At 38.1% G+C, this 12,081-nt stretch overlaps 1 protein-coding gene across 1 annotated transcript in view; it reads left to right on the top strand.

The window, feature by feature from the left end:
• The window catches only part of NAP12 (non-intrinsic ABC protein 12), an 18,844-nt gene extending 7,332 nt beyond the window's left edge, over window positions 1-11,512 (top strand). Inside the window, exons 9-14 of the mRNA XM_028245735.2 lie at window positions 5,693-5,989; window positions 7,477-7,947; window positions 8,405-8,553; window positions 8,793-9,082; window positions 9,186-9,319; window positions 11,086-11,512. Coding sequence (XP_028101536.2) covers window positions 5,693-5,989; window positions 7,477-7,947; window positions 8,405-8,553; window positions 8,793-9,082; window positions 9,186-9,319; window positions 11,086-11,242 — 1,498 coding nt within the window. The 3' untranslated portion in view covers window positions 11,243-11,512. The remainder of the gene's footprint in view (window positions 1-5,692; window positions 5,990-7,476; window positions 7,948-8,404; window positions 8,554-8,792; window positions 9,083-9,185; window positions 9,320-11,085) is intronic.
• The last annotated feature ends 569 nt before the right edge of the window (window positions 11,513-12,081 follow it).

Genomic DNA, 12,081 nt, shown 5'->3' with positions numbered 1-12,081 from the left:
CACCTTGTGCCATAGCTCTAAACTCAGCTTCTGCACTTGACCTGGCAACCACATTTTGTTTCTTACTCCTCCAAGTAACTAGGTTGCCGCCGACAAATGTGCAATACCCTGACGTTGATCTCCGATCAGTTACTGACCCGGCCCAGTCAGCATCTGTATAGGCTTCTACACGAAGATGGTCATACTTTGAAAAATACAGACCCTTACCAGGAGCAGACTTCAGATACCTCAAGATTCTCATGACAGCCTCAAAGTGAATCTGATGAGGAGCATGCATAAACTGACTAACTACACTGACAGCAACAGCAATATCAGGACGGGAGTGAGATAGGTAAATGAGCTTACCCACTAATCGTTGATAGCTCCCCCTATCCACAACTTCTCCTCCTGCATCATCTCCCAATTTTTGATTGGGTTCCAGTGGGGTGGCACATGCCTTGCAGCCAAGCATCCCAGTTTCCTTCAACAGGTCAAGCACATATTTTCTCTGTGAGATAAATATCCCATCCTTAGAGCGAGCAACTTCAATTCCCAGAAAATACTTCAAGCTTCCCAAGTCTTTGATTTCAAATTCTTTGGCTAAGTATTTCTTCAACAGAGGTATTTCCTCACTATCATTGCCTGTAAGAACTATGTCATCTACATAAACAATAAGCGCTGTAGTCTGACCGCATGAGGAATGTTTCACAAACAATGTGTGATCTGCCTGACTTTGTTTGAAACCATATTTAAACATAGCCTGAGTGAATCTTTCAAACCAAGCCCTTGGAGATTGTTTGAGACCATATAATGACTTCCGAAGTTTGCATACTTTCCCTTCTGTTTGATGATCCTCAAAACCCGGAGGAATGTCCATATATACTTCTTCTTCGAGGTCACCATGGAGAAAAGCATTCTTGACATCAAACTGATAAAGCGGCCAATCTAGATTAGCTGCGAGAGAGAGAAGTACTCTGACTGAATTCATTTTAGCCACGGGTGCGAAGGTCTCCTGATAATCAATGCCATATGTCTGAGTAAACCCTTTTGCCACAAGTCTTGCCTTGTAACGCTCAATAGACCCATCTGCTTTGTGTTTTACAGTATATACCCATTTACAGCCCACAGGTCGTTTGCCCGTAGGTAACTCAGTCAATTCCCAAGTGCCATTCTTTCTAAGTGCTTTCATTTCCTCAATCATGGCGAGTTTCCACTCAGAGATAGCAAGAGCATCCTGAAAATGGTTAGGAATGCTAACAGAGGAAATATTGGACACAAACGCTCTATATGAGGATGACAAATGAGAGTATGATACAAACTGTGAGATATGATGTTGAGTACAAGATCTCACACCCTTCCTTTTGGCAATAGGAACATCAAGATCAATGGACTCACGAGATTCAAAGTTACCTAGACTCTCATCAGAAGCAGGAGATGGCAGTGGAGTAGCAGAAACAGTCCCTTGTATCCAGTTAACTTGTTTTCTGTCGATGTCCCGGACATAAACATGCCCATCCTTATTCTTGGTGACAGTGGGTTCTATAGTTCCAGTAGAAGAGGGGGGTGCAAGAATAACTGGTTCTACTATAGGAGGCACAGGACTCACTTCTACCAGAGGAGACACAGGACTCACTTCACACCAAGGCTCCCCCGGAAATGAGGACGGGGACACCGGAGAGGACAAGAAATAGGACTGGGATTCAAAGAAAGTGACATCCATGGACACAAACCACTTACGGGAGGAAGGGTGGTAACATTTATACCCCTTTTGAGTAGGAGAATAACCAAGGAAAACACACTTGAGGGAGCGAGGGTCCAACTTACCACGAGAGGGAGAGTGATTATGGACAAAACAGACACAACCAAATATTTTGGGAGGAATAGAAAACAAGGACTGAGAACCGAGGAGGACGTGAAGCGGAGCCTGTTTGTCCAAGACCTGGGTAGGGAGACGATTAATAAGATGGGCAGCGGTGAGAACAGCGTCGCCCCAATAGGATTGAGGCACGTTCATAAAAAAACACATGCACCGAGCCATGTCAAGAAGATGCCGATTCTTGCGTTCGGCCACCCCATTTTGTTGAGGGGTATTGGTGCAAGAGGTCTGATGGATAATGCCATGAGTAGAGAAATAGTTTCCTAACCCAGAATCTATGTATTCCCCGCCATTATCAGAACGAAAGATTTTGATAGTGGCCCCAAACTGAGTACAAATCATCTTATGAAAAGTGCGAAACACAGAGAAAACTTCACTCTTATCTTTCATGAGATACACCCAAGTAGCACGAGAAAAATCATCAATAAATGTAACAAACCAGCGATGACCTTTCACAGACAGAACACGAGAGGGACCCCAAACATCAGAATGTATTAATGAAAAAGGAACTAAGCTTTTATTCAAACTGGGAGCAAAAGAAGCTCTATGTTGTTTTCCAAGTTGACAAGACTCACAAAGAAAGTCAGACACATGATGATTTGCGAAACTAGAAGGAAATAAATGCTTAAGTAAATGAAATGAGGGATGCCCAAGACGCCGATGCAAAGGACGAGGAAGCGGTACTGAGAGCAGTAGAAGATCGGCGGTCCAACAATTGGCGCAAAGCATCCTCCAACTCAGTATCAGAAGCTTGGGTAACAGAAGTGGAATTAGAATCAAGGGTATCCACGGCACTAGACTGATGAGCCCGGGAATAGGAACCACGTCCTCGAGAGTGGCCTGACCGACCTCCTCGAGAACCTGACCGATCACCTCGACCCCCAGATGGAGTCCCATGAAGCTTCCAACATGTCTCACGAGTATGCCGCGGCTTCTTGCAATAATCACAGAATACAGACTCCTTAGCAGCAGACGGAGGAGGCAGGCTGAGGCCATCTCGAGGAGTAGACAGTAATGCGGAACGGTCAGTAGAGACAGGGGACATCATAGCTGACCGACGACTTTCCTCATTTTGTACATAGGCAAATGCCTCCTGTAGTGAAGGAAGGGTGTCCATACTCAGAACTCGACCCCTAACTGGATCATACTCCATATTTAGGCCGGCCAAAAATTTAAAGACCCGTTCCCGAGCAATGAACTTCTTGTACCCGACAGAATCAGTAGGGCAAACGGGCTTATAGTCTTCCAGGTGGTCAAGGCGTTTCCAGCCGTTGGTGAGGAAAGTGAAGTACTGAAGAACAGTCTGCTCCCCCTGAAGTGTGCTTTCAATAGAGCGACGCAACTCAAAGGCCTGTGAAAAATTTCCTTTGCGGGAATAGGTAACAGCCACAGCCTCCCAAATGTCCTGGGCAGTCTCCATAGATAAGTAGCCCTCACCAAGTTCTGGAACCATCGAATGGATAAGCCAACTCATAATCAAAGAGTTAGTAATCTCCCATTGGTCATAACCTGAGTCAGTGGTACTAGGTGCCTGTATCCTGCCATCAACATACCCCATCTTTCCTCTGCTTTTCAAAAACAAAGTCAAACTTTGAGACCATGCTAGGTAGTTCTGACCATTAAATAGAGAGGTGGTGATTTTCAGACTAGGGTTGGGATTCTCAGTCATGGTAGTAGGTAGAATGAGACTCTCACTCTTTGGTGTTTGAGACGAAGAGGACACACTAGTGGAATCTGTCATGGATACAATACAATACTACCAAACCCACAACAAACTAGTAGAAAACACAAACCCGGAAGGTGGTAGTGAGATAACAGGCACAATGACCACTATAAAGTCATAACAAAAAAATTAAGAAATGATGATTTTTTTTTTATTTTATTTTATTTTATTTATTTATTTATTTTTTTTATCTATATATATATATATATTTTATTTCATTTTAATTTATTTTATTTATTTATTTATTTATTTTCCCCTTTTTTTTTTTTTTTTTTTTTTTTTTTTTTTTGTAAATTGATTTATTTATACATGTCTTTATATATATATATATAACTATATATCCTGATATATATAAACAGAGCCGGATATATATATATAGTTATAGATATATATATATATATATTTATAGACCACAGTGATCAGAGGACGAACAGAGAACAGAGAAGACGAGCAGAGAAGACGAACAGAGAAGACGAGCGACGAAATGGCTGGAGGAGGTCGCCAAGCTGCTGTGCTGTCGGTCGAGTGACGATCGACAGAGGAGGTCGACGAGGAAGACGGCTGAGGAAGACGAGCTGAGGACGAACAGAGAGAGAGAGTTGACGGCCGACGATGGTGACGATGAGCTGGCGACGGGGACGATGAGCTAGCGATGGTCGATGATGGGCGACGATGGCGACAGAGAGAGAGAGAGCTGAGGAGATGAGGAGATTGACTGAGGAAGACGGTTGAGGAGATCGACGGAGGAAGAGCGACTGAGGAAGACGGCTAAGGCAGATCACCCAGGTAAGCTTCGAACCCTAGAGTATTGTTGGTGAATAGGTCTGCCAACGAGGGTGAGCCGAAACCCTATAGGTTTAGCTCTGATACCATGAAGCTTTGAATAATCAGCTTAGGGTATGATGAGATATCACCCCTTATTTATATATTTATATATGAAGATTAGGGTTTACAAACAAAGTCAATTACAAGATGATCCCTGAGGGTATCATAATGATTACAGACCCAAGCCTTTCGGCTAATAAAATACTAAGACTTTCGGTGATTATAATATGCCAACATTGTTTATCAGTGCAAAACAAATAAGGCCTAACCTAGTCATCTCTCCTCCCAGTTTGCTTTGTCTGTTCGCTGTTTTTTTTCTATTCCTTTGTCTCCTCTTTGTTTCTTCTCTGTTCATTTCTATATTGCTACTGCATTATTACTACTGAACAGTTCTCATTTCATGTAATTTTACAAAATAATTGGCTAGTTATATGAACTAAATATTTTATTTCTATGGAACTGGGTTCTTGATATTGGCGGTCTTATAATTTAAATTATTTTTTTTTCATCATTTGTATGTTATATGTTTTTTCTGTTTTTACTCTTATTGCTGGTTAACAAAAACTTGACCCCAAAACATAATAAAATCAACCGCCCTATTTTAAGGGTATACATCAGATTGCAAGAGATGAAGACTAATGAAACAAACTTTAGTTTGATCATAATTCATCTCCAAATTATTCAGATATCTTCCAATATCCTAATATACATGTTTTTATATGGTTTATAACAAAGACCCAAGACTGAAGGTTTTCTCACTTCTGTTTCTGCATGGTTTTGACTTGGTTACTCTTTGTATACTTTGACGGCTTAACCTAGTCTTCTCCCCTTATCAGGCATTTTTGCATAGATGAACTACACATCTCTTTACTGGTTTGAGATGCAATAACAATCTTATTTGACATGATTTAGTTTTCCTCAGTGAAACATGAAATCACATCATAGTATCTCTCCCACTAAGTTCTACCTTGCGAACCTTGTTGTGCGTAGATAGTCTATCCTTCAAAAGACAAACACAAGTTCGTTGCCTAGATTTCACGTCTTTGCTCTTTCACTGTGCTTCTAGTTCGTGTTTTATCCAGTTACCGTTCATCATTTTATCTTCTTTTCATACACTGTTTTTGACATACTGAAACGCTGCTCCAAAGCTTATTTCTGACTTTATGTTTGGGTTTTTGCCATTTCTGCCTTTATCTTGTATAACTTTAAGACCTGTTTGATTTTCTATCTAGTTATTTGTTGTAAAATGCTGATTGTCATAATTTTTATTCGGTTCCTAAATAATGGAGATTGCCTGCCGACTTGCCAAAAGCTGATAAGGTTCTGGTTGTGGAAAGAGTTATTGAATGCTTGGGACTGCAGGCAGTGAGGGATTCCCTGGTTGGGACAGTAGAGAAGCGAGGAATCTCTGGAGGCCAGAGGAAGCGAGTTAATGTTGGGCTAGAAATGGTCATGGAACCTTCACTTTTGATATTGGATGAGCCCACATCTGGCTTGGACAGCTCTTCTTCAAATTTACTTCTTAGAGCTCTTCGACGTGAAGCTCTTGAAGGGGTAAACATCAGCATGGTTGTTCACCAACCAAGGTTTGTTCTATAAATTATTCTAATGCACTCTTTTTTCATTTGAGACCGAAATATTCGAAAGCATGAGCTGAAAATGAGAAACTCTTATGCAGCTTTTGTTTCCTGTTGGTTTTTGTTACTACTCTTCAATAACTTGTTGAATTGTCCACTGACCATTTAAAAACAATAGTTTCCGAATCAATAAAAGTCATTCTGCCTCTTATAGATACAGCAAAGATGTAGTCATCTCTCATTTGCTGTTAGATCTACCAGCTGGACTGGTTTTCATGATATATTTTTTTTTTAAATTCCTCCAAGATGTTTTGAAATTGAAAACCAAGGAACATGGAGAGTAAAAAGAAAAGAGTAATAACTGGTCAGAAGCCTTTGGCCACAAGGATTAGGTGGTTAATCACTTGACCTAGGTTTTTACCTCGTGGGCAATGTGGCAAGAATAATAAACCTATTGTTAAAAAAACATCTCTTTTAACTCGTCAAAAGCCCTATCCCATTTCTACACAGGGATCTGCCTTAAGGCATTGACATTTAGAGAGAGAGAGGGTTGCTCTGCTATGGACTGCTAGAGGGAGACAGAGGGTTGCTCAGTCTAATGAGAGACATTTGCAAAGATAACCTTTGTTTTTTGAGTTTTTGAAAATATACAAATATATTTATTCTGGTAACCCTATATTTAGAAAAAAAATTCCATTCAGGTCTTGAGCTATGCACAAAAGTGTCCATGCCGTACCCAAGCCCTACCTAGCCGTATAAGAGCCGTTTCCGTACCGGATACGTCCCCAATACTTGGATGACATCATTTTTTGAAGTACCTATGCTTTATAGCTCCCTAGTTGTTAGAATCTATTTTTCTCCTTGAGCAAATTTACAATGTATTTTGGAAACTCGCCAAAGTAAAATCTAAAAGTAAGTCATTACCCATCATATCTTAGGAAAAGAATTGATGGCAGTGATTTTTGTAATTGCCAACCCCAATATTATCATAACTTGTAGTTTTTACATCTCTATACCCTGTTAAACTGGTGAATGTTAAGCTGGGAAAATATTTGAAACTACTGTAAAAGAGAAAACATTGATATTAATTTAAAATATATTAATTGTTCATAGAAACTTCAAGACACTTATTGGATTCTTGTGGTAGTCAAGAGTTAATAATGTTGGCTAATTGCATGAATTAAGTAGGCATAATCCCGTCAACATGACAATACCAACTGCAATGAATAAGAAATGGGTCTGGCCTTAGTGAGCAAGAAGAGATCGAAGAAAGTGGAGCATGCGATCCATCTCGTAGCTTACTTTGTAATCATTGGCTGACATTAACTATGTCTACATTTTTTTTTTTTGATATGAAAGCAATGGTCAGTTATTTAATAGCCTCGAATAAAAAAAGTGAATTTTGTACTAGCTAAAGGATAATACTAGTGTCATGCACATTTCACTTTCACATTTTATTAGGTTGGTTGTCATAGTTATTTTTTTTTTCTGCTCAGCTATGCATTGTTCAAGATGTTTGATGACTTAATACTTCTCGCCAAAGGTGGTCTTACGGTGTACCATGGATCTGTAAAGAAAGTTGAAGAATACTTTGCGGGCCTTGGAATCACTGTACCAGAACGTGTTAATCCTCCGGATCACTTCATTGACATTTTGGAGGGTATAGTTAAACCAGGCACAGGTGTGACTATTCAACAGCTTCCTGTTAGGTGGATGCTTCATAATGGTTACCCAGTACCCCCGGATATGATGCACCTTTGTGATCAAATTTCAACATCCACAAAGGATAAAATTCCAGGTGCTGAAGGGCCTATTGAAAAATCTTTTGCCGGAGACTTGTGGCAGGATATGATGTGCACTGTTGAACTTCAGCGAGATTATATACAACACAATTTTTTAAAATCCCATGATCTATCTAACCGAGTTACTCCTGGTGTGCTCCGTCAATATAGATATTTCCTCGGGAGGTATAAGTCTATTTCTTTTATTTAACCTCAGATTCATTAGTGTCAAATTATATGCAGTTTGTAGTCTCCAGAAATGATCAATGACAGTTGAACAATTTCCATGGTCCAGATTATGTATACATTTGAAATTTTTTGAGAAAGGTGCCACTGTGTAATGATGGTCAATTGTGTTTCCCATAGTTATTACCTTGGAATCTAAAGCAAAAGCTCTCTCTCTTCAGTTCCATAAAATGCTTTTTTTTTTTTTTTTTTTTTTCTCTAACTTGTTTGTTTTGAGGATGGCACTTGATCATTTGAATTAGTGTTTGGATCTTTTAATTAATTAGATTGATAAATATGAAGACTGACTTCAATATCTATGACAGTGATCTTCAACTTTTAGTTGGTTGTTTCCTTTTCCGTTTGGTTATGTTTCACAAATTGTTACTTTATTAATGAGAAAAAGTAACTTTTTCAGGGTTGGGAAGCAGAGACTACGAGAAGCTAAAATACAAGCAGCAGATTATCTGATCCTATTAATTGCTGGAGCAGCATTAGGAACTCTTGCTAAAGTGAGCGATGAAACATTTGGGGCTCTAGGTTATACTTATACTGTCATTGCTATTTGTAAGTGGAAAACCGAAATTTGGTAGCTTTTATCATGTTGCTCTTTTTGTTGCATGGGTAATGCTATTAAAACTTGTTATTTTACCTCTTTTAAATGTCATTTGATTGTCAATGCCGTCATCTTTCATGTGAAGCATGCACTTTGCAACAACTCTCTGAAGATGCTATAAATGTTTCAAAAAATTTTCCCCCAACTGTCCTCCATTGCTCATTATTTTTAGTTATTTGCTGATTTTCAGCACTCCTATGCAAGATATCAGCTTTGAGATCATTTTCACTGGACAAATTACACTACTGGAGAGAGAGCGCATCTGGCATGAGTAGTTTAGCTTATTTTCTCTCCAAGGATACGATAGACCATTTCAACACCGTCATCAAGCCTTTGGTTTATCTTTCCATGTTCTATTTCTTCAACAACCCTCGGTCATCCTTTGAGGACAATTATGTTGTTTTGCTCTGCCTTGTGTACTGTGTGACTGGCATGGCCTATGTATTTGCCCTCTTGCTCGAACCAAGTCCGGCCCAACTGGTATGTATTGGAAGCTCATACTGATAATTATTGTTAATGAATATATAAAAATATCATATTGTTGAATCTTTTCTGCTGATGTGCCACTTCACCCCTCCTGCAGTGGTGTGTTCTTCTTCCAGTTGTTTTGACTCTCATCGCAAACCAGGATAAAGATAGTCAAATTTCAAAACTTGTAGGAAATTTTTGCTACCCGAAGTGGGCTTTAGAAGCCTTTGTTATTGCAAATGCTGAAAGGTAATGTAACTCTATTTTCTTTCTTGTGAAAAATTTTATTGTGATGCAATTACTAGGACACACTCATGTTGTACCCTCTTATGCATATACTTTAGTTGGAACGATATACTCTCAAGCTTTTGTCAAGGGTTCTGCATGATATTTGCACAATTGGGAATTATTACCAAGATTGAAAAATCACAATTTTCAGAATTTTTATTATAATGTTTTACGGAAAGAGGTTAATTTGGCCAATACATCTTTGTCCTGTTTTAAGTTCAGCAAGGTTTCATTGGTAGTTTTTTTTTTTATCAGCAAGGTTTCATTGGTAGTTATCACTATGATACACTGTTCTGACACAAGTTACAACTGTTGTTTTTCAAAAGTAAAAGATTCAAAGTCCTATTTTAAGTTTATTAAGGTTTCATTGGTAGTTAGAAAAGTATATCACTCAGATACACCATGTTCTCACACAGCTGTTGTTTTTCAAAAGTAAAAGATTCATAGTATATAAATCTTGCAATATCCAAGATCTACAAAGTCAAATTAAGGCTTCGTTTGGGAAGTGGGTTGGCTTTTTGGCTTTTTTGGCTATTTTAGCCTGGGGCTAAAAAGCTTGGTTTGGGAAGGGCTTTTGGCTGTTTTGACTTTTTTGGCTTTTTTGTGAGAGAAAGAATGTAATGATTATGGGTTGGATGTAATGTTTTGTCTTATTGGACTAAAAAGTCTATTTTGTTTTTTGTGGCTATTTTAGCCAAAAAATCCTCAAACCCAACTTAAATTGAAGCTGGGTTATTCTGAAACCGTATCCCAAATCTGTTTTGTAACTTGATTCAATTAGTTCAGTTATATAAGCAAGACAGATTGAAAGGTAAAATAGAATACCAATGGCAGGCTGTAGTCTTTTTTTGGTGAATTTCTGGCTGTTGTCTCTCTCCTGAAATGTTTGAAAAATTGGATGATTCAATATAAATCTTTTTACCAAAATGACTATCACAAAATGTTGAGAAATGTAAAAATTTGGTCCCAACAATGCATCAGAACTTCCAATCAATACATAAAAAGATGGAGATTAATTGTGGGTTTAGTGCTAACCAAAATGCAGCCCATGAATGACCTACCTAACTAGAGAATTAACTAAATGATCTGTAAAATAACTCTTGGTCAATTTTGATTGGGTAAGTTTATAGTATTTTATTAAATAAATATGTCTGTCATATATATGCTTTAGATATAGTGGGTGTAAAACTAAAAAAACGCTCTTAGTACCTTTTGGATTTGTTAGGTTTACAGGGCAATAATCCCGACCCACTTCATAGGAAATCTGCCACTCCTACTTAAAAATCGTGTTTGGGTTAAACCATTCTTGCATCGAACTATTTAACTCAGTTTTTCAGATTTGTGAGATCGTGGTTGAAAAGAACTGTGGTTCATGACACATTGGAGATAGTTTTGTGAGTAGAAGTGTTATTGTTACTATGGTTATCTGCTAGAGATCAGCTTCCATGTAAAATTGTATTTTGAGGTATGGAGATACAGTACATGGCCAAATTAAGCAAAACTGAATGCTTTTTCAAATTCAGGATGTGCACAATCTGTGTAGGCATTTGATGCATTTTCTATCTAATAGACGTTGTAGACAACTTTTGAAGAAAATATATATATATATATATGTTGCAGATAACTTATGCTTCTATTTCATTATATTTTGTAAACAGAAGTGTGCTATGAAATCCTTTGTTGTGTCTAAATTTCCACATAATATTTCTTTCTGCTCTACCCTTCAGGTACTCGGGGGTATGGCTGATAACTCGCTGTGGTTCATTGATGCAAAGTGGCTATGATGTTCATAACTGGAATCGCTGTCTAATTTTGCTCATACTATCTGGTATACTTTGTCGTTTCATAGCTTTCTTTTGTATGGTGACCTTCCAAAAGAAGTGAGTACAACTACTCTTCATATCTTAACAATTTTTTGCACAAAAACAGAAATGTCTAGTTTTGATATCATTTGTATCATAGTAGCTCCATTTTTTCTACAAAGTATTCAGAGGAACAATACAAAATTCTCTTTAGCAGAACCATGAAAACAGAATTACATAAATCAGGCTTCATGATTGGATTGAGGCTTTTTGTTGTCATTTCTTGTACTTTATAGTGTATATTGTAGGTGACTATCGACTTTGAAAAGAATTTATTACACTTTTCATGTATGCTAGTTATAATTTGAGTCATGCAAGGAAAAGTTGTGATTCTAGGATGTAAATTATTCAAGCAAAGATGGGTCATTAAATTTTTGGAAAATTTGAGTATTATTTTTGAAAATCAAGGAGAAAAAGAGAAGGTTTGCAATTTTCTGCCTTGATGCAGTGGTAAGGTTGTTCTATTGCACCTTGGGTGCCATGGGTTCAAACCACAGAAACCGTTCCTTTGCACACGAAGGTAAGATTGCATGCATATCCTGTAGTAGTGGTGGGAGTCTCGGGCACTAGGATTACCTTTTTATTTTTCTCTTAAACCTTGTTTGAACAAAATTGGCTAAAATTTCAGCATAAATAAACCCTATAGACTCCTAATAAGATAGGGTTGATGAAAAATTTGGAGAATGCATGCATATAGACAAGAATTATAGTTGAAGTTCTTGCTTATGAGGTCTCTCTCTCTCTCTCTCTCTCTCTATGGTCATTTTGCTTTTCTCTATCTGTCTCCGTGAGCATTGGTTTTTTGTAATCCAAAAAATTTGTACAAAAAAAGAAAAGAAAAAGAAGTGCAGTTGACAAGGG

The sequence above is a fragment of the Camellia sinensis genome, chromosome 3, assembly GCF_055761805.1.
Source record: "Camellia sinensis isolate YWXY chromosome 3, ASM5576180v1, whole genome shotgun sequence".
In the NCBI taxonomy this organism is placed as follows: domain Eukaryota; kingdom Viridiplantae; phylum Streptophyta; class Magnoliopsida; order Ericales; family Theaceae; genus Camellia; species Camellia sinensis.
This window is presented reverse-complemented; position numbering and strand designations above follow the sequence as displayed.